The 22,284-nt window shown below is 44.7% G+C and overlaps 3 protein-coding genes and 1 long non-coding RNA gene across 9 annotated transcripts; 2 read left to right on the forward strand and 2 right to left on the reverse strand.

Annotated features, from left to right (window-relative positions):
- Positions 1-664: 664 nt before the first annotated feature.
- LOC120897387 (phosphate carrier protein, mitochondrial-like) lies at positions 665-5,575 on the reverse strand. Its single transcript, XM_040302238.1, has 4 exons — positions 5,456-5,575; positions 2,958-3,350; positions 1,637-1,977; positions 665-1,536 (listed from the first exon to the last, which is right to left on the reverse strand). Exons 2-4 carry the CDS (start codon positions 3,318-3,320, stop codon positions 1,191-1,193), a joined length of 1,050 nt encoding a protein of 349 aa, XP_040158172.1. The 5' UTR covers positions 3,321-3,350; positions 5,456-5,575; the 3' UTR covers positions 665-1,190.
- Positions 5,576-6,236: 661 nt separating this feature from the next.
- LOC120895274 (sodium-independent sulfate anion transporter) lies at positions 6,237-13,636 on the reverse strand. Of its 6 annotated transcripts, XM_040298455.1 has the most exons (7): positions 13,255-13,378; positions 11,953-13,095; positions 8,565-8,796; positions 8,069-8,497; positions 7,060-8,011; positions 6,786-6,986; positions 6,237-6,458 (listed from the first exon to the last, which is right to left on the reverse strand). In XM_040298455.1, the coding sequence occupies exons 3-7, from the start codon at positions 8,724-8,726 to the stop codon at positions 6,448-6,450; spliced, it is 1,755 nt and encodes a 584-aa protein (XP_040154389.1). In that variant the 5' UTR covers positions 8,727-8,796; positions 11,953-13,095; positions 13,255-13,378; the 3' UTR covers positions 6,237-6,447. The 6 variants fall into 6 exon arrangements, with proteins under 6 accessions (XP_040154389.1, XP_040154383.1, XP_040154385.1 ...); XM_040298449.1 differs by having other exon boundaries at positions 6,237-6,986; XM_040298451.1 differs by lacking the exons at positions 11,953-13,095; positions 13,255-13,378 and adding an exon at positions 13,385-13,636 and having other exon boundaries at positions 6,237-6,986.
- Positions 9,466-11,418, forward strand: LOC120895275. The gene is made up of 2 exons (XR_005738306.1): positions 9,466-9,602; positions 10,418-11,418. It is a non-coding gene; the product is annotated as an uncharacterized LOC120895275 (long non-coding RNA).
- Positions 13,637-21,161: 7,525 nt separating the features above from the next.
- Positions 21,162-22,181, forward strand: LOC120895323 (V-type proton ATPase subunit e 2-like). The gene is made up of 3 exons (XM_040298560.1): positions 21,162-21,386; positions 21,472-21,519; positions 21,597-22,181. Exons 1-3 carry the CDS (start codon positions 21,289-21,291, stop codon positions 21,736-21,738), a joined length of 288 nt encoding a protein of 95 aa, XP_040154494.1. The 5' UTR covers positions 21,162-21,288; the 3' UTR covers positions 21,739-22,181.
- The last annotated feature ends 103 nt before the right edge of the window (positions 22,182-22,284 follow it).

A 22,284-nucleotide genomic window follows, 5' to 3' on the forward strand; every position in this document is an offset into this window, starting at 1 on the left:
ACGAGCGGATCTCCCGCGGATCGCCTTTTTTCCGTCCGAATGGGAAAATTCTGCGAGCGCCCGTAGCTTCACCCTCCTGCAAAAGAGAGAAAGAAAGGAAAGAGCGTAAATGAGCGGCATCTAACAGTAGTGAGAAAGGTTTAGGAGAAGATTTGAGCATTACTGTGAGAGCAAATTGTATCCCTTTCTGACCCACTAATCGAGAAACTGAACACCCCTCCCTCCCTCTTATGTTCCTCTCGCAGGGCAACCGTCGTCATGTGATTCGTAATACGTACCTAACCGTACTCAACGGTGGTGACGTTTTGCTCTCCGCGACTTTTCACACTTCACAACAAGATGGTAAAGAGACGAATGAGACGAATTGATGACGTCACAGTGGAAACAGAGGACATCCCCGTACGCTTTCGGTTTTATCAGCTGATGAAGGACAGCGACGCCGTATTTAGCTCGACCTTTCTACTTACCAAATCTCCTTCATTTTCTTCGATTTCTAGGGAATCTTGTGTTGCCTATTTTGTACCTTATACATAAGGGAAGCGCAAAAACAACACTCTCAACAACACCCAGCTTACACATTCACTTCAGCTTTCCTTCCCAAGCGAAATTCGGGTGAATAATTTGAACATTTCTCACAATATAGAACAAACACGGGACATTTGGGTTATGGGTTTACTAATCGTAGCGTAATTCACACGACGGCTTCAAGGACTTTATTTACGATGATGCTGTGACACTTTAAAGGGTAGCACACAAATGCTTAAACTAGCTCGGCGGCGGCAACTGCCCACACACAAACACACACGTACACACACACACATAGCTCGGGTTGTTTAAGCACGCGATCACACACATGAACCGGGCATATTGCATCTTTCGTGGCCGTCATTGCTGTTGCAAAAAAACATAATCATTAGCACCGGAACACACTGCTGGGACTACTTCGATCCGTTCGGGTATTCACAAAATATCATTCAGTTGGTGGAACGTTCCGATTCAATACCTATTTAGCTCTTATTCTCGCGCGTGCACCTTTTCACAAAAACACTCCAATTGCCGGGCCGGGGAATGCAACAAATATTACTAATTCGTTCCTGCTAAGCAGCGCGCACGAAGCCACTTCCACAACAGTGCTGCACACCATCATCACAAACAAATGCTTCGACTTCCTTTCACCCGTGGCGCTAGAATTACTCTACGTTCAGCTTCTTCTTCAGCGACTCCGGCATCTCTGGCGGGGGTGGGCGGGGGATGGAGAGGGCAACCTTCACACCGTCGTAGATGAACCACTGCAGGGCGGTCAGCGTACCGATCATGATGATACGCGGCGTCAGACCGTTCCACATGCCCATGAAGCCGAGCTGCTTGGCCACATCGATCGCGGACGATCCCTTGGCCTGGTTCAGCTTGGACACCACCACATCGGCCGGATGGGACACCACGGCACAGAACACACCGGCAATGTAGCCGGCAGCGAACGTCACAATCAGCTGCTCACCCTTCGAGCACTGGTCGCGTGGCTTCGGCACGACATGCCTGCACAGAACGTGGACAAAGGAGAGAAACAAAAGAAATACAGTGGATTAGATAAAGTGATGCTCGGGCCAAACGATGGCACAAAAACGCCAGTACGTACTTGTACAACAGCTCGACGGTCTTCTCGAAGCAGGCGAACTTCATCATGGTGTACGGGATCTGACGGCACCACAGCGGAACCAGACCCTTGTAGAACGCCATAACGCCCTCCTCGCCCATCATCTTCGGCATGGCCTGTCGCATCGTGTTGGCGTAACCGGGCATGGTCTGGATCTTGACCTTGGCCGCCTCCAGCGGGGCCAGCGCAATGTCGGCGAAGAATTCGGCCGAGGCGGAAGCGCCCAGATACACCCAGGTACGGTACAGGTAGGCATTCTCCTCGCCGATCATGTCAGCGTACTTGATTTTGAACACCTCATACAGACCGAACTTGAAGGCACCCTGGGGAAGTGGACGAATTATAAACGAAAGTGAGCATTACTTGTAGAACTGATTGGAATATTGCTAAAGATTAAATAGAAGTCCGATTTATTATTTTGAATTTGTTTAACTTCCCACACTAAAAAACTTTACAGGGTTTTCAGGAGTTCTCATAGTTGTGGTACGCTTCCTTGACTCTTTCTTACAGGGAGTGAACTTCATATGATGGAAATTGGACTCTATGGCATCCTTTTTTGGACAGGCTCCCTTGAAATTCCTATTGGATTTATCCTAAAAGGGTGCTATAGTGTCCAATTCGCAATATATTAAGTTCATTTTATGTAAGTAGCAGTCAATAAAGTGTCCCACAGCTATGAGAACTCCTGGAAAACCCTGAAATTATTAAATAATAATGATTTACAGCGTACCACGAAGTCAATTGCCACTGTAATTCAACAAAACAGTAACATTGGTATCGTGGTTTGTTTGTATCATACAAACATAATTGTTACGGAACGCATCCTTTCCAAAGTTTGCATTATTGATTTTCAAGTGCCACAGCGCTCCGCAAGAAAAACGTGCATCGCAAAAACGCACAGTGCCGTTCACAGTGCATTACGTAACGAGACACGACGGCACACGTTTGTGTATACGTTGAACCGCCCCAAGGCCAGTTCAATTACTCAGCCAACATTGTGCCGCACAGAGCGAAGTGTAGAATGTTTAGAACTCACACAGACTAACTGATCTCATATGAAGCACGTCGTGCTGGTTGCATTAGAAGTGATTCCCACCCTGCACGTATTACCGCTTCGCGATGTAATCACATGGTTTCTCACCCACTAAAAAACTGCAGCATTTTAGTACAAGCTTGTCTTCCAAAAAAGGTCACGGACAGTTTATCAAAACGCGTTCACGTGGGACCTGCCAGACAGATAAGTGCAACCGAGTGCCCCACCCCATAGCCGCTTATCATCCGCTATCCATCTTGAGGATCTTACCTGGGCCGAGTAGCCGAAGAAGGTCGGTGCCCATCCCTTGGCCAGACCGCGCGCACCCTCCTCCGCGATGGTGACCTTGAATCCGTGGAACAGATTCTTGTACTTGGCCTGGTTGACCTGCAGCCGGCACTTGACCAGATCGAGCGGTACGACGGCGGTGTGGGTGATACCGCACGACAGGATACCTCCGACCGCACACAGGCCGAAGAATTCATTCGAGCCGAACTCAACCTCGCGGCTGGCGGCTGCCTGAACGGAACGGCCCGGCACTACTGCCTTCTCGGTACCGTCGTCACAGTGCACGCGTGTGAACGGTGTGCGGAAGGGCGAGTTCCGTGCGGCATCCAGCAGTCCGGCAAACATGGTGGAATGAATCTTTTATCCTTGCGACACCTGGAAGAGAGAGAAAGGGTAAAGAAGGGCAGAAATGGATTAGTTTTATTTTAGTTCCTGCACCGCTTCGAAGTGTATTAAATCGATATCAGCAGAGTCTGGGGACATTACGACATCAGTTGAAGTTGAAGAGGAACGATGTTTTATGGACAGTAGAAGCGGCCAGCGACGCAGCCACGTTTGCGATAAGATAAGATTGGAAGACCTTTAAAACAACGTTCCTTCGGCCGTGCTATTATATAAAAACTAATTTCCAATTTAGCAAAAACAATCCTTTTTCTTGCGCTCGAGGTGATTGCTTTTACTAACTCAATTGATTTAAAGAGTGGAAAATTAGTATGAGGATTTGAGGCTTGTTAATTTTTAAGTGAATATACCGATACTAATCATTGTACACCTTCCTTTTCCAGACATTCCATATTCCAACTTTTCGATCTCGTTATATAACCAGACAAAAAGTCGCAATTATGTCGTAAGTAGTGATGGGCAAAACGGCTCCGAAGCCGGAGCCGGCTCCGACCGGCTCCAGACAATTTCGGAGCCGGCTCCGGAGCCGGCTCCGCACCCACGGCTCCGGAGCCGGCTCCGCACCCACGGCTCCGGAGCCGGTTCCGCTCCGACGGCTCCGGAGCCGGCTCCGCTCCGACGGCTCCGGAGCCGGCTCCGCACCAACGGCTCCGGAGCCGGCTCCACGGCTCCGGAGCCGGCTCCGCACCATCGGCTCCGGAGCCGGCTCCGCACCATCGGCTCCGGAGCCGGCTCCGCACCAACGGCTCCGCTCCAACGGCTCCGGAGCCGGTTTTAACACAAAGGACCAAAATAACTTTTTCAATGAAGTTTCAATCGAGAAAATCCGTAAATAGCGGAGTAAGTCATGTATAAAAGAATTTATCAAAAAAAAAACATCGATGACTTTTGAATATTGTAAAGAAAGGCGAAACCAACGAATGCTACACAACGTCATGCATGTCAATACTGCAATCACATCGTGTATTGGTTTCCACAGGTGCGAGAAGATATATTCGTTTTTTTATTACGCTATCATACAATGATGTCTCTATTGAACCGTTAGTTCGGAGCCGTTGGTCTGGAGCCGTTGATTCGTCTCGGGCCCCGGAATGGTGGGCCTGAAGCTGGCTCCGCAGCCGTTGGAACGGAGTACAGAGCCGTTAGTCCGGAGCCGGCTCCGGAGCCGTCGGAGCAGAGCCGGCTCCGGAGCCGTTGGTGCGGAGCCGGCTCCGGAGCCGTCGGAGCGGAGCCGGCTCCGGAGCCGTCGGATCGGAGCCGGCTCCGGAGCCGTCGGATCGGAGCCGGCTCCGGAGCCTTCGGAGCCGGCTCCGGAGCCGTCGGAGCGGAGCCGGCTCCGGGAAAAAGTCGGAGCCGGCTCCGGAGCCGTTAGTCCGGAGCCGGCTCCGGAGCCGTTGGTGCGCTCCGAAACGCCCATCACTAGTCGTAAGCGCCTCGCTCATGACTGGGAAACTTTAAAGCTTGCCGAAATAAGGGTTTTGCAAAATCCCCCCTCCCTTAAGCCAGCTTCATGCAACTCTAATCACAATAGGGGTTGGAATCTTTGCGTTCGTTCACACTTCGGGTGAAGCATTCAAAGCTCACATACACGCACAATTATCACCTCCGGAGGGTGTCAAATGGAACCGGTGTGCACGGCCATCCATCCCGGAGAGTGCGTCACGACCTTCCACGAAACACTACAGGAGAGAAAGAGAGCTTCTGTCACGTGGAAGGGACCTGCGTAGAGCATCGGCGGAACATTCTAGACAGTGCGTGAAAAATTGAACTGGTTATTCCCCCTAGAATATAGGAAAAAAGGGACTTTTGCCCCATAAACATCAGGCAGAACAGTATATTCGGCCTAATTACCAGATGGGAGCTTAATTAACCATACAAAACACTAAGAATAAAATCTGACTAAGGATGGCCTTGAAGCACACTTTGCACACTCCATTGCAGCGCCTCTTCGTTGTCCCAAAAGCAACTACTGCACTTTACTAATCGTTCTACACACTCGATCACTTCGTTTGCTAATGTCAGCTTTAAATAGAAAGAATAAACTTTGACTGCAGTTTATTTCTGGTGCACAAACTTACCGGCTCAGTCAGGCAGACGACAAGCTGCAGAAATGGCTGGCTTTCGATTGAGACAGCTTTGACCGCTTTTCGTTGCTTCTTCTTCCGTTGACAGGCTGGAGATTCCAGCAGAGCGAATTCCCGGAGAACAAAATTTGACAATGGCTACGTCACGCACGATAGCGAGACAATTGTTCTTTGCTCAACCATAATTCCATCCAAACCATGCACTTTTCTTGTGTATAAACATAAAACATGGCTATGATTCAACGTTCAAATGCATATAGACTGATCAGCATATATAAAATTAAAATTTTAACCAAAAAATAAAAAAAAAACAACATATTTTTGACCACAATTAATCCATGTCGCCCATAATGCGACAGCTTTTTCGCTCAATCAATCGAACTAGTGATGGGCTTCTCCAGTCGGAGCCAAAGCTCCGACTCATTACGTTCCAGCAATTTGAAAAAAAGGACATGGTCGTTGAAAGGGAATCATAAAAACATTGGTAAAAGAAAATCATTCCAAAAAACCTAAAGAATTCCTTAAACAGAAGAATTAAAGCGAAGCTAAAATTAATTACAAAACTCAAAATCTTACTTTATAGTTTCGGAAATACTTCTTTTTTTGGGTGAATGTTAAAGTATTACGCAAATTAGACAATTTCTTTCCTAAAATGTGGCGTTGCATTAACAAAATTACGAAAAATTACGGTCGGAAAACGTAAAGCATAGTCATAACTCCAATTGTGAATGCAACAACAACAAAGAAATCCAAATTCCGATCGCCACATGCCACATTGTGTTTAAAATACATTTGCTTTATTGTAATCCGGCAATACACAGACACCTGTGCGCTTAACAAATATAGTTAACAATAAATTCGAATTCATTTCTGCCTGTCAGTGGCCAATCGGTACTAATATTCAGGGGGTAATCATGAGCATGAGCAGATAAGTTACCCCCCCATTTGTCCAGGAGAGCTTTAGGAAGGAGATTTCTTATCTTTTCTTATCGTACACCTATAATACACGCGACGAAGATAGAGGATAACATACAGAAAGGAACATGAATTTGGCCCGATACATATGGGTGGGTTACACATACATAGCACATGCGCAAGCGGTACACGCAGCGGTCGGCAAAGGATGATTGGGATGATTCGCAACATAAAAAGTAATCGATGAGTCGGAACGAACACAGCGTACACAGGACATTACCACACACCACACACACAGACTGATAAAAAGGCACATGGTAAACCGTTCACGAATCCTCGAGCTCGGCGATGGGCGGTGCACGGTCGGGCGATAGGAGCGGTGTAACGACTTCCCGCAGCTCATGCTTACCTGCACCGTCGGCGGGCGACAGCTCCTGCAGCAGAACCTCCAGCTCGTCATCGTTCGTCACCTCGATCAGGCTGCTTTTCAGCGTTTCCTGAAGCAGCTTTCGCACCTCGTTCGTCGATCCGTACACGATCAGGGGGATCTTTTTCTTCTCCAGCTCCTTTTGCAGCATTTGCAAACCAGTCGCGGCAGTGTAATCGAATTCTATCGAACGAAAAAAAAAGATCCATTAGTACACAACAAGACGGTGGTGAGAAGATAGACTGCCCACACTTACCATTCACTAACCGGCAGTCAAACACCACCGGAATGTTGCCATGCTGCTTAATAGCTTTGGACGTGACGTTGCGCACCCATTCAACGGCCGGAAAGTATAAGAGGCTGTGATTTGGACGGATTAAAATGTACTGCGTGCCGAGGGCCGTATCTGCCACGCTAACCGTCAGCAGTGGGCGAGCGGTCCGGTACACGACAAAGGCCAGATCGGTCAGCACACCGGCCAACAGTCCCAGCTCGACACCGATGATTAGGCTCAGCACGAACGTTACCGCGCCCGGAATAAGCTCGCGCTTGCTGCATCGCCACAGCGGGCGGATCACCTCGTACTCAATCATAAAGATGACCGCCGAAATGATCACCGCGCTGAGGGCAGCCTTTGGGATGTACTGGAAGTAGGGCGTCAGCACACCGAGCGCCAACAGCACGAGCGCACCGGTGTAGATGCCACCGATCGGTGTCTTTACGCCGCTCGCATGGTTGACCGCACTGCGCGAGAACGATCCCGTCACGGGAAACGAGCTGAAGAACGATCCGCAAATGTTGCTGAGCGACAGGGCGACCAGTTCACGCGTCGGATTGATGCCGCTGCCGCCGAACGCTTTCGAGATGGCCACATTGCCCAGCACCGCGATAATGGGCACGAGTGCAATCGATGCACCCAGCTCCTCGATCATGCCGACGAAGCCGACCGGCACTGGTTCGGTTCCATTGGGTCCACCGCCTGTCGGCAGTACGGTGCTGAACGGTGGCAGCTGAAAGTCCGGAATTCCACTTTTCACCGTGCCGGTCAGTATGAACGGCCGTTCGCCCCGTTGATCGTAGTAAAACGCGACAAAGCTGGTCACCAGCACGACGAGCGCATTGCGCGCTGTTGCAATTAGCCAGCAAACGAATCCCAGTGTTTTGCGTCCTCGCGTAGCTTCGGGCGGTGTTTTGATGTCTTTTAATTTCTGAAAGCAAGGAGACGATTAGGGGAAGAATGCAAATAGAAGGAGACAGCATCTTACCCTCATTGCCAGCAGTACAGCGATCGATACGACACCCAGTATGCTGTCGGCTATCCGGGCCTCGGGAAGCTTTTCCACCACGGTGCGCACGGTGCTGGCGAACCCTGACCCCGACCCACCCCGTATGCCGAGCAGCGCTTTCAGCTGGGACGCTCCAATGATCAGTGCGGTGGCCGACGTGAAGCCCACCGTAACGGGCAGCGAGATGAGATCGACCAGCGCACCAAGCCGTAGGACGGCCATCAGCAGCTCGACTACGCCCGACAGGAAGCATAACAGTATGGCGAGCTGCGGACCGGACGCACCTCCGTAGCCAGTGTGTCGGCTAGTCATGAGTGATAGTAGGGCGGTTGGACCGATCGTCACCTCACGGCAGCCACCCAGAAGCGCGTACACAACGCCACCGACAAAGGCGGAGTATAGACCGTACTGTGGAATTGAAACACGAAGGACGAAGAGTTAGCTATGGAACGAATCCAACAGGAATCCATCTTACTTGTGGCTCTAAACCGGCAAGTGTCGCATACGCCAACCCTTGGGGAAGTACTGTCAAACCTACGGTGATACCGGCGATCAGATCGGCCACCACGAACTGTCCCGTGTAGCCGCGCAGCCATCGTGTCCCGGGGATAACGCGCTCCACGCGTGATAGACCCATCACGGTTTGGTAAACGGTCCGGTGCCTTGCTTGCTTGCTGCTACTTAACCGTGCTACGGTTGCTGCCTTGCTGTAAAAGTGGTAAAAGATCTTCGTTCAGACACGCTCATCACTACTTTGGACTCTGGACACACTATACTAGGTTTATCGGCACGAATCGGCTTCAGTATTAGCACAACTGTTTCAATTCGAGTTATCGTTGTTTTTTTGTATTCGAACATACGATAGTCTCTTTACCATCTGGCACTGATGTTGTGTGTCGGCCTACACATAAAGCCATTGTTTGGACGTGTTTTTTTTTTGCGTGCAGGGTATTACAATGTCTACCGTTTGATGATGAGGCAAAAACTGAACGACAAATCGGATACATGTACGCACAGTTATGATCGACGGGTATCGAATGCGACAGACCTTCCACCGAGGACAAATAGTTTTATTCAAAACAAATGCGACTGAACAGGTACGTAGATGCGCAAATGCTTTCCGGAAGAAGTTTACAACGGTGGGATCCTCTTAATGCTTAGCAAGAAACGCGATCGATTTCGATTGACATTATTTTGTTGTGCTACACAGCAGACCGTACTCTGAACCGGATGGTAGATTCTCAGTAATGGTTAATTTAGACATTTTTTTCTTAACCCTCTACATCTAGTTGCCAAATGAATTCAATCCGATTGTTACCATAACCCCACGATGGGACGCATCCTAGTATACATGGTGTCGATCAGTACCAAGTGCTTCGAAATATCAATGCATGCGTGTGTTGTGGTCTACATTAAACTATAGATGTCCATCAGATATAAAGAAATTGAATAAGAACGTCTATTTCGAAAGTCTATTCACAGAAGACTTGAATTCTCATAGAAAATACTTATAGTAAGTGGTAAAGTGTTCATCAGGGAATATCTGGTGGTACAGTCGTCAACTAGAAATACTTAACAACATACCCGTCATGGGATCAAGCCCCGGATGGACCGTGTGCTCTCTTACGTAGGATTTGACTTTCTTGCTATGTGTAATCAGTAAGTCACTGAAAGCCAAGCCCCAGTAGTGGTACAGGCAGACCTTGAGTGACAACGGTTGTTGTGCCGAAGAAAAAAAGTGATGATCACGCCATTCAGAAGTCAGTTTACTTAATTGCAATTAATTGTTCAGGCAAAACTGAATATGCGGATGTAGGGAAGCTCCATATTATTGACTCCGAATTACGATATATGTTCCAGGCAAAGTCGGCCAGTGTGAAATTAAACAAAAACACAAAAAACAGTATAAATCATTCAATTAAACACATTTTTGTAAAGGCTTTCGTCGTAAAGAAAGTACCAACACCACACCAACAGGTACTAGAGTTTGACATGTAGGTAACAGTTAAAGCAAACCAACGTTTTGCTTATCACACTACCAAGAAGCTACACAAACAAACAAACGGGAAGGCAGATTTATCACGAATATATTGTGGAAGGTTTAAAGCTTCCTGTAAATCCTTTCGCCCACAACCGTTCAACCGGTAGAGCACACTACGCCAACAGAAACACGTGCGAAGTAAACAACCCAGCAACCGTTTGCGAAACGATTGTTAGAAAGTAGGCTTGCTTTACACAAATGTTGCCAAAGTGTGTGTATGTGTGTGTTTATGTGTGTGGACAAGGTTGCTAAGAACATTTGTTTAAAAATCTCGTTTTCGTTTACAGTCCGGCGAACGGTTTTCGGGCGATCGATGGATATTAAAAACAAGAGAAAAAAAAATCCCCCAAAATGTTGCTGACGGCGTACAGTACGAAACGTGCGCAGTAAATGTGGAATTCCTAAAATGGTGGAACTTTTTTTATTTTCTTTGTGCTTACGTTCAGGTCCCATTCAAAAGTGTATTTTGTTTACGAAATGTAAGAAGAAAACATCAAAACAAAAACAAAAACCGGCTTTAAAAACCGGCCATCGCCGTATACGCACCGCTCCAAAGCGCCCGAAAAGCGTATATCTCCCGCCCAGATCCTCAGACGCGATAGGTGAGAGGATATAAAAGCGAAAGAAAAACATGTTTACCCAACAACTACTGCTGCACAACATCTTTCGCCGGGTCGGCGTTCGATCGTTACTCACCCATATCCTAACGATACGAGCACCATCTCTTATGTGAGAACCAACAATATCAACTCTATAGTAGCTTGCGCGGCGGGGAAGGTGATCGTGCAAACCGTGCGCGTAAATTTCATCCTCGACCAAATGTGCTCTTTGCACCGATGGTAAATGATCGAAAGCTGTTTGGCGTTTGGTTGGACCCCGCGGAGCCTCATTACACCTTCTAGTCCTCCTCGGGTGTCCAAACAGGTCGATTGCGCAGAACGCACAGATCGAATGGAAGGTGAGATGAGAATCTTACGCATCTTATCCGCCCCGAACCGGTAATATCCAGATTTAGCTAAATCCTGCGTTTGAAGTGGAGGAAAGACGAAACAAACGAGCCTTAAAAATCATCGTGCCTGGTATGACCCTCTTTTGTTGGGGCGGTTTAACCTTGAGTGTATAGGGGTTGTTATGCGTCTCGCTCTGCGTTTTTGCGGATTAACTTATTTGAACAGGTCGCAACAAGTTGGGGTTGTACAATCACGGCCGATTTTACGATTTTTTTTTATAATTTCAATGGAACGATTTATACAAGTTACCCCTAATAAAAAGGATTATTATTTTTTTATTTGTTTTGGTGTACCAATTCCAATAATTCCACACTCTAAACTGCTTCACAATGAACAATCACATTGGTATTAACACGTGCGCATACCCGCGTGGTTGTAGGGTCACTACACATTCAAAGTCATCATCATTACGAATCGAAATGAAACGGTTTCTACCGTATCAAAATGATTGGAGAACACAAAACGCCAATCCACTGCCGTTCACTGCAAAACATTGTAATTATGGAACGGTTTAGGCCTTCCAACTGAGGGATGAGTTATACTTGGGGACACAACGGCTAACGGCGTTGCACAATTTGGCATGACAGCTCACAGTAGGGGACACTGTGGTTATTGCTCATTAGTCATACACACCGGAGAGAAAGAACGATGCCAAGGATCAATCAGGATCATCTACCACAAAACTGGCTAACCATGAACTGGGCGCCTGTTGACTGAAGCGCTTAGAAATACTAGATTACAGATATCGGAGATGTTCCATACACACTTTGCGTCTACTTTAAGCGCATTTGCTTTCACTTATTAACACTTACCAAAGTACGGTTACCTTCAAACCGGTCGGCCGTTCTGCAAAGCCGATCTACTTCTAAAGCCTGCGGCGAGTTACACTACTTTTCCTCACTACCCGGCACTGCCACTCCAGCACAGCCTATGTTCGCCTGGTGAAACGTGCGTGCGTCGTCTTGCCTCTCTTTAACAATAATGACCCTTTTTATCTTAAACGCGCGCGTTGCCGAAAGCCATGTGCGCACGTGGCTGCATGGAGGAAAAGGAAAAGGAAACCGCACCGCCACCCGCGCCCTTCACCGCTTGGACCGGCTTCACCCGCCTGGACCGGCTAGAACTGTAGAAGATGTGTGGCGCCCGAGGTGGTACACGAAACGATTTCGATAGGAAGAACGCGCAGCTATTGCTTTCCAGACCCGTTCGCCTCGACGTCTGGAACGATACAGCGGCGCTCGCCGCTAACTGGCACCATCCGAACGGGTGGGGAGGGTCACACAAAACACAACCATTCCGTCCGTTTGCGATGGTGGGGGGGGGGGCAAAAGGAGGGAGAACCTCTTCGCCGGTCACGAGAGAGGGAGGAACTGGATTTTTTTTATTGGTGATCCTTTTTTTTCTCTCTCTCTCGCTCTGTAGCCTCATTTGAATTCCGGCAAAACAAGCAGCAAGGGTGTGTTTGTGTAGCATAAAATCATATTCATCCTTTTTTTTGGTTACATTCTTCAGGTGTGGAATGCGCGATTGATCTCGTGTGCATGCCAAACGAAATCTCGTGCCCGGTTGCCGGCAATCCGGGGTCAATGCGCGTGCACGCGGACGGCTCTCTTATGGGACGCGTGAGAAGTGTTTGGGTGCACTTGGCGTTGCGTAAGCCGGTTGCGTTACGATCAAGCCGGTTAAGGCCGTTGTTAGGCTGAGAATTTAATTTGTCGAGGATGATGTTGTGTACAACGAAGAATAAGATGCGTTAAGGTTGTTTGAGTTCAAATTTGAGCCTGTCGCCAAATAATGTGCCCTTTTCGGAACCAATTTACAATAAGCAGCAATCGGCCTTATTAAATTATGTTCAGTGTAAGCACAAACACTCGATATCGATATTATCGTTATCGGTGCAAATTGATGCGCATCACTCGAATTCACTTGAGACAGCAGCACTCTAACAGCCATATCTAAAGGTAAAGAAAGTACAATCTACCTTTAATTCACTCAATGGACCTCGCAACGGCTTTCTTTTGTTGTTTCTTAATAGGGCGTAATTTTTGTCGATGTTGCGGCCACGTCCATTGCCCTAATTTGTTGTTTATCGTACAAAGCGGAGAGTAACTTACGAACGAAACAGCAAGGCCGGGCGGATCACTGGATCACAGCACAGTACACAAACATGCAGTAGAATTATTCACACCGACGTAGAGGAATTTAGTAATACTTTCACAACAGCGATATTCAACACGCGCGTACCTGCACACCCAACGATTGCTTCGTCGGTGTCGTCCATAGATGATCGTTAGTTTTATAAACAAACTTTCGAGCCAACCTCATCGACCGCACTCCGTAGGTTTTGTAAATTACAACCGTGCTATTCTATCTTTCCTCCCTGCCGGAAGTGAGTTGGAGAAAGCGGTCCATTCCTTCGATGCTGGCGGATTTTTCTTATCTCGCGGCACACAACAGTTTGCACTGTTTTGATGAAAAGAAACTGTACGAAAAAGGCAAAAGCAGAACGTAAACAATACGTTCCATGACCAGAGTGACCAGAAATACCGATTTATCTGCATTCCTACCGATTTTTTATATGCCTACCGATTCACAGACGACCGCCCTAAAACTACCGATTTTCCATTTATCCTACCGAAAAGCAGAGATATTTGATTTTTCAGTCGTTTAAGCTTAATCTGTGGCGCTTGGGTTGCTGTTTCAAGGATCGCTATCCTCATTTGTTACTTATCGCGCTGATGCACGTTTGTTTGCCTGGCACTTTTTAGTTTTATCCGTTAAAATTTAATGTTCCTAATAAGTAGACTATGTCAGTTGTGGGGATTCCGAGAATTGCTCGTCAAAGAAAATTATTTAAATTTGAATTTGAATCTCGCTGTCCGCGGTTTAAGCTCACCTGACAGAAAAAGAGAATTAAATTTTCAGTCGAGGGGTAGGTACAAACACACGGTGGGGGTCCGGCCCAAGATCGGATCCGACGTCCGTTGTTTTGGGCTGAAAATTAAAACTGGCGGATGGAGCGCCTTCACGGAGAGAATGCGCTCTATTGCATGCCTTTAAAATGCACGAGGCAGAGCGCCAGTGAGTGCCACTGAAAAGAACGCTCGCTCGCGCTGTTTAATTATATTTTCCTCAGAAATTGAAGAAAATGAAGAAGAAATTGATCGTTAAAATAATTGATTAAATTTAAATGGTTGCGTTCTCAACAGTGCTCCTGCCGAAATCTGCCAATATAGTCTGGCCACACTGGCCCGCAGGGCAAAAGCTCGCTCGAAAGGTCAACAACCGTCGCCAAACGTCAAAAACGACCGTCGCCAGCGCCTCGAAATTGTTGCGAGTTTCGCTCGCTGGCGACGTCGGTTTGCAGTACATGCGACGCCGGTTTTGACGTTTTGCGACGGTTTTGCGACGGTGGCCACCAAAAAGCTCGCCTGACCTGCGGACCAGTGTGGCCAGATTATATTGGCAGATTTCGGCAGGAGCACTGTTGAGAACGCAACCATTTAACCTTCGTTTCTATGAGCGTTTCTACATACACCGAGAATGCAGCTGAGAAAATAACTGACAGCATGCTTTGACAGCGACTGACAGCATTTTCGGTGAGAGAATTCTCAGCATGCTAAGAACGATGGAGCTGAGAAAAAATTAAATTGGCAGTTTATGGCGATCGATCAATTATAGTTTGCATTTTTGCCGTCTAATAATCGTAGATATATTATTAAAAAGTAAAAGAAACTTTTTTGGCTTCATTTTAGCGATTGAAATGGATTTTTACAACATAATTTTAAAAGTCTCATCTCGGCGCTTTCCGGAGCTTCTACACACACCAGCGTGAGAAACCGGTTGTCAATTCTCTCACAGCCATCTCTCACCTGCTTTCTCGGTGTATGTAGAAACGCTCTATGACCAAAAATACACCCCCATCTTTATGACCACGTACCCGGATAGGGCATACATTTTGTATGAGAAATTACACTTGTGCGTGGTAAATTGTGCATGACTTCTGTTTTGGTTGTTGAAATGACTTCAAATTTTCAGAGAAGCTTGAAGTCAGGTGTATGTCGGGGACCGCCTGTATATGAAAAATAATTTTGAATTTTTTTTTATACTGGAAAGAACAAAGTTTTATGCAGCTTTCCTGAAAAATTGAATTTTTTTCAATAACTAAAACAGAAGATATGATCAATTTACCATCCAGAAATGCAAACTCCCATACAAAATGTATGACCCACCCGGGTAGGTGTTTTAAGAAGCGCACTTTATTGGTCTGCTGCTCACGGCGTGGCAATGGGAACTGAGGGTGACGCGTTTCCTGTCTTCTTCTACCTTAAACATGTGCTCTTTGTGACAATACGTATTTGTGACATTTTGACAGTTGTGCGATGTTTTGCAACCAAGGTGAGTACATTTGAATGTAATTGGTGTAGAGTTCTGGTTCGGTGTAATATTTATTCGCCCGTCTTCGGCGGTGGTTGAATAACAACTGTCAACCTATTCTCCCTACTTGTACATGCTGTCCCTCTCTGTCACTGCTAGGGTAACTGTACCAGTTTTCGGCAGGCTAGTGCAGCAGTTTCACAAAAATTGCTCACACATCAATATTTTTCATTATTTTTCTTGAAAGTGTTGTTATTCTGGTTGATAAACTATCATAGTATGTTACAATATTTTTTATTTTCCGGTTCAAAGCCCTTTTCATAAATATTCGTGAAAATGCAAACATTGATTTTGCTCCTATTTTCGGCAGTTTGTTCCTATTTTCGGCAGGTTGTGTTCCTATTTTCGGCAGCGCGAATACGGGTCATAAAATGTTATTATCTATGTAAATATGTACAAAAAAAGTTTAAAGCAATTTTACACTCTTACTTTCCTAAGATTGGTGTTAAAAAGCACTTTAATTATTAATTTTATGTTGCTTATTTTGGTCCGTTTTGACAGCCATCTTGATGCGACGTTTAAACAGAGCAGCCATTGACAGTTTGATGGTTATAGCGTACGGTGCGAACTGGCTTACAAATATTTATTTTTCTCTTCAGTTAGTGCATCGTTTGTCGTAAAATTGGTGATATTTGGTACAAGAAAGGTCATATTATGTGTCGACATACGCATTGTAGTGTTCTGATCAATTTTAAAAGGAATATTCAGCCAAATTCAAAGTGTGTTATTGTTCCGAGTTTCGGCAGGAGCCCACAACATTGAGCTGTCAAAAATGAACATTTACTGTGTACCTATTTTCGGCAGCATTTAAAGTGAAAAATAACCTGTTTATCGTGATTTTAAAATTCCGAACAAGTTAGAATAAATTAAATAAGCATAAAATCTTTAATATACACCACTTTTTCATTGTTTTACTGTTCTGATTCTCTTAATCACAAAACCTGCCGAACGATTGGTTGACAGCAAAGCTGCCGAAAAAAATCACAATTTATTTGATATTTTGGAAAATACGTAATGAAATGGTGCGAAACTTCGTATGTGAATATCAAATAAGTACACCTTCACTACAAAATTGTATTTTGTGAAATTTTTTACCGCATTTGTGCAGAATTTCACATTTTTAGCTACCCTGCCGAAAATAGGTACACTGCCGAAAACTGGTACAGTTACCCTATTGCATTCTACAATTGATATATGTCAATATCCTTACAGTAGGTGGTCATAAAGATGAGGGTGTATTTTTGGTCATAGAAACCAAAGTGTATGAAGATCAGGTGGTCTCATAGCCTGTTTTTTATAGCAAAAGTTGAACGTCACGTTTTGACAGCATGGGTGAAAACATTTCCCCAAACAAGCTTTCTGACGACTTGCCGAATACACAACCAATCTTAGAATCTTCGTTATTTGCACTGGAATACCTTTAAAAACACACAAAATATTTCTTATTGTAAGCTAAACCAAATCTGAACTAATTAAAATCCATTTTTGGATCAAAATACAGTCATTATCCGATATACGCTATCGTACCCCAAGTGCCACAAATCCACTGAACGACCACTAAACGGCTTCTAAACGACTCAAGTGATTTCGCATTGAAGTAATGCATCGCTAGAACTAGAACGGCGATACGATTTTGTAAATACTAAACTCCAATGGAAACCACCAGCACTGAAGCAAGTGAGATTTGAGTAATGGTCTTTGGTGTTGATTCCCACGTATCTGACCACACGACCATTCATATAGATTCTTGCTCAGAAAGTTTAGAAGGCTATATAGGTAATGATAAGATGAAACTTGTCGAAACACATTGCAAGAAAAGGATAGCAATATAATGATGAGTTGTAATACGCCATCTATTGATCAAACCAATAAAGCTGTGGAGCTTTCTTTTTTTTCTATGGATATTCAATTTTCCAGTCGTTTAAGCATAATGTGTAGCGCTTGGGACGGGACCGAGCGCAATAGCGTATCTCGAGTTTTCGCGTATAGCGGATTTGTATGGAAAAATAGTTTACACTACCAGTTCGAGGGTTGAAAAATATCGCCACAAAGTTTTGCATTAAAGTTTTTTGTTGTTAAACAGGTATCTTTTGCACAAATTTAATGCAAAATGCAAAAAGAACATTAAGAAAACTCAAAAAGAGCATAAAATATTTCAAAGTATTAAAATATTTGCAAAAAACACATGAAGCTGTCAAATTTAGAGCAATCGCGTACTACGAATTCGCGTATATCGAGTATCGCGTACTGCGGATAATTGCTGTAATGCCGTCGATGAAGACACCAATGTGTACTACGAATGTGTTGCTAAGAACAAAGCGATCGGTTCCTATGGAATTCATTTCTCCCATTCTGTCAAAAGGAGCTTTTTTTGATTCCGAAATTAGTTGTCAATTTGTATGGGACGAGACCACCTGGTCTTCATACACTTTGATAGAAACGAAGGTTAAATGGTTGCGTTCTCAACAGTGGTTCTGCCGAAATCTGCCAATATAGTCTGGCCACACTGGCCCGCAGGGCAAAAGCTCGCTCGAAAGGTCAAAGACCGTCGCAAAACGTCAAAAACGACCGTCGCCAGCGCCTCGAAATTGTTGCGAGTTTCGCTCGCTGGCGACGTCGGTTTGCAGTACATGCGACGCCGGTTTTGACGTTTTGCGACGGTTTTGCGACGGTTTTGCGACGGTGGCCGCCAATAAGCTCGCCTTGCCCTGTGGGCAAAGTGACCAGAAATACTGATGTATATATATATATCTAGGATTTGAAGGAAAAAATTTAAATTTTTTTAATCATTGAACTATAAAACTCAGCCAAACAATCAAATCAGTCTAAATAATCCAGCAAAAATCAAATGACAGCATGTACGATAAAGTTGTATCCAATGGAGCACTGCTGCGGCCCTAAGCGATCGGGTGGAGCCCCGAGAAAAAGAACTTGCCACCACTGAGAAAAAAATGTGCATCTTAGTTCTTCTTTGGCTTAGAATTCCCAGTACAATTTTTACATCGACACTTCAGAAAGACCTTCATTTGTGTAACCGCTGACCCAAATCTAATCTATATCTTAGATAAAGGATGCATATTCTCATGAGATGGAAGTTTCATTTTGCGCATTAGGTCCCCCCCCCCCACCAAAAAAAGTAAAAGCGAAAGAAGTGTTAAGTGGGATAACACTTCTTTCGCTTTTACTTTTTTTTAACTCAGTTAAGTTTTGAGTTTAAACCGTCTTGTGTACAACCGCCTACCCGGGTAAGTTTCGCATCTTTATTCCAAAATAACTTTGGATTAAACAATCGTATCGACTTCAAATTTTTAAAATGCTTCAGAAAAGATTTTTTCTACCCATGTGCAAATATCAAAAATGTAAACATATTTTTTTAAATTATTTAATTTTATATACCCTTCACATGTACAACCGCATACCCAGGTAGGCCATACATTTTGTATGGAACAATGATGTTTTTCGAGGTTAAAAGCGTAAATCTTTTGAATTACTTGTTAAGGCCGGGCTACATTGATCGTACTCGCAAGCGTAATTTTGATTTTCACTAGCACATCTGGCGGCGACTGACCGAAGCATTTTTTAAAACAATTTGGAGTCGCTTCAGAAAATACGTTATTTTTCCATGTTTTTTACTTAAATCGGAGGAGAAAAGTTTTGTAAAACGTAGATACACATGTCTTGCACGCATTGCATCCATTTTTGCAATGGAAAACGATGGAAAAACTACTTAATTTTGAGATCCGGCAGGTCCATTCCCTCGATGACCAAAAACAGCTTCCACCAGCCGCCGCTAGATGCGCTAGTGAAAATCAAAATTACGCTTGGGAGTACGATCAATGTAGCCCGGCCTTTAGAATGGAATGAAAATTGTCTTATAGGATCACAATAATGCTTTATAAAATATCGTAGTAAAATTAGAATTTTTAAAAATCCTATTAATATTTTTAGCAATCAAAAATGTGCTGTAACTCCAACACCTTAACCGGCCTTGCCGCATGTTTTGAGAGGATGCTTATGTATTTTTCTTTTCTTTCAAATGGTGTATTACCGTAAGGCTACACGAGGTGAAATATACAGCGAAATGAACTATTTGACAGGTGAAATATCTGACAGATACAGCTAAAGAGTTGGGGGAGATACAATATCCGCTTTCTAAATTCCCTTAAAAAGAATATCTTTCTAAGCGGAACATTCCCTAGTTGCAAGAAATGATGAATTGTTGACTGAAAATTGACGAAATACTTGATATTAAAGTTATTTTAAGGATTTAATTGCGATTGTGTACACGTTATTTATTTACATTGCACATCAGCTGGTTGCTGTGATACTTTATCCGTCAGATATTTCACCTGTCAAATAGTTCATTTCGCTGTATATTTCACCTCGTGTAGCCGCGTGGTTACAGTTGTGTACAGTTAAATTTTATTGCTTGTTGTGTAGCAATATATTGAAATTAACACTGAAATAACCTCTTTTAAAATGATACCAACCACTACAACCAAATGAAATAAAATTGGCAGAAAGTTAACACACACATTCATACTTTTGTGTTACTTATAGTGTTACTACCGAATAGGGATGGGTGTTTTGGAGCGCACCAATGGCTCCGGAGCCGGATCCGCACCAACAGCTCCGGAACCGTACCTCCGTACCAACAGCCCCAACGCCGGCAACGAATTAATGGCTCCGGACCAACGGCTCTGGACTAACGTTTCAATAGAGACGGCATTGTATGATAGCTTAAAAAAAGAATCTATCATCGCACAAGAGTAGAAACTAACACCCGATGTGATAGTGTGATTGTTGAACAATGTTCAAAACTTATCGATTTTTTATAGATTCCTTTCAACATTATTTACTCAGCTAATTATGGATCTTCCTGATTAAAACATTATCTAAAATGATTTTTTGGTGCAATCTGTTAAAACCAGCTCCGGAGCAGCCGTGAGCGTGGAGTCGTTGGTGCGGAACCGGCTCCGGAGCAGCTGGAGCGGAGTCAGCTTCGGAGCCGGTTCCGTTGGGTTGGAGTGAAGGAGGTTCCGAAATTGTCTGGAGCCGCTCGTAGCCGGTTTTTAATAAAACATGATGAGCATAGATCGTCAACATATGTTTTTATACAACAAGCAAAACAATTGAAAAATGTATATAACTTTTGAGAGAAATGTAATTAAATCTTAGAAAAAAACTAATCATCCACTTAAAACATGTGCCCTGGCCAGTTATGGTGGCAAAGTTAAAACATATTTTCGAATGAAAAAAATATTGATAGGATTTTTAAAATTCTAATCTTACTACGATATGTTATAAAACATTATTATGGACCTTTAAGACAGTTTTCATTCAAAGCTTACAAGAAATTCAAAATATATACTCTTTTAGCCACGAAAAACATCATTGTTCCATACAAAATGTATGGCATACCCGGGTAGGCGGTTGTACGATTAAGTGATGTTTTTTGGTCGTACACAAGACGGTTAACCTACCGAAAACTACCGATAAAATTTTGATGCGCCTACCGAAAACCGCCTATATAATCTGGCCACACTGTCCGTGACGTCATATCGCACTGCCTGTACGCCTGTCATGTGATATTTTTCTCATTGCTTTTCGCAGTCCTCCAGAAAATCGATCGATCCCGTGTGCGTGGTTTTGGGGTAAATACAGTCGCTGCAGTTCAAACCCGCCTAAAAAGTCTACTGCCGGATTCAGCAATGGGTGCTTCAGCGCTGCCAATTATCATTTTCTCTGCCATCTTTGGCGTGGTTGGCATTGTCCTGCCGATTGTTGCTCCGAAGGGCCCGAACCGTGGGTATGTATTCGCTTTGTGACTGGATGCGGGACTGACTCCCCTACGCTCTGAGCCTGAACTACCATTTATTCTTTTTTTGCAACAGAATCGTCCAGTGTGTGCTGATATTGACGGCGGCGACATGCTGGTTGTTGTAAGTAGAGCGGCAGTACACCGATACGTACCAGCCAGTGAATGACCTTGTGTTTTGCACCATATCTTTCCTTCCAGCTGGCTGTGTTGCTACATGGCCCAGATGAACCCGCTGATTGGACCGAAGCTGCACCAGAACACAATTCTCATTATGGCACGTGAGTGGGGCAACCCGCTGCCAGACATGGAAGGGTTCCAGCCAGAACACTCGGATCACTAGATCTTCCCCTGGTGTGCGTCCCAGCAGCTCAGCAATCGCAGCGTATAACAACCTAATCGCTGAACATTCCTCCATCGTTGCAAGTAGCACATTGCAGAAGCGATCAAATTTGGTGAACATCGTTTAAGAGACATTGGAGGAACTAAGTGAGTCGTTTAAAATATGTGTTGCTCTCCACCAATCTGACCTGCAGTCGCAAGGATGGTTGGATTGGATTTAGCACAAGTATTGTTCACTTCATATTTTGTTCAATCATTTCCCAAGCGAACGCGTTGTGTCGCTTTCGCGTGTCCGCAAACGCCCTGCAATGTGTTGATGTAAAGTTTTGTTTCGTTTCGTTTACTGTTTTTATCTCTTCTGTCATGATTTACCCTAGCGAAAGAGAATGTATTATACAAATAAAGTAACCTAAATTCCAACGATACGTACGCTGGATCCATAAATCCGTATGAACTATTTTCCAACGAAAGAAAAGGCTTTATTATTTTAACTCTTTTAATTCCGCAACCCGCACTTGTTATCTCCCTAGCAACCCCATTTTGACAT

The sequence above is a fragment of the Anopheles arabiensis genome, chromosome 2 (assembly GCF_016920715.1).
Source record: "Anopheles arabiensis isolate DONGOLA chromosome 2, AaraD3, whole genome shotgun sequence".
In the NCBI taxonomy this organism is placed as follows: domain Eukaryota; kingdom Metazoa; phylum Arthropoda; class Insecta; order Diptera; family Culicidae; genus Anopheles; species Anopheles arabiensis.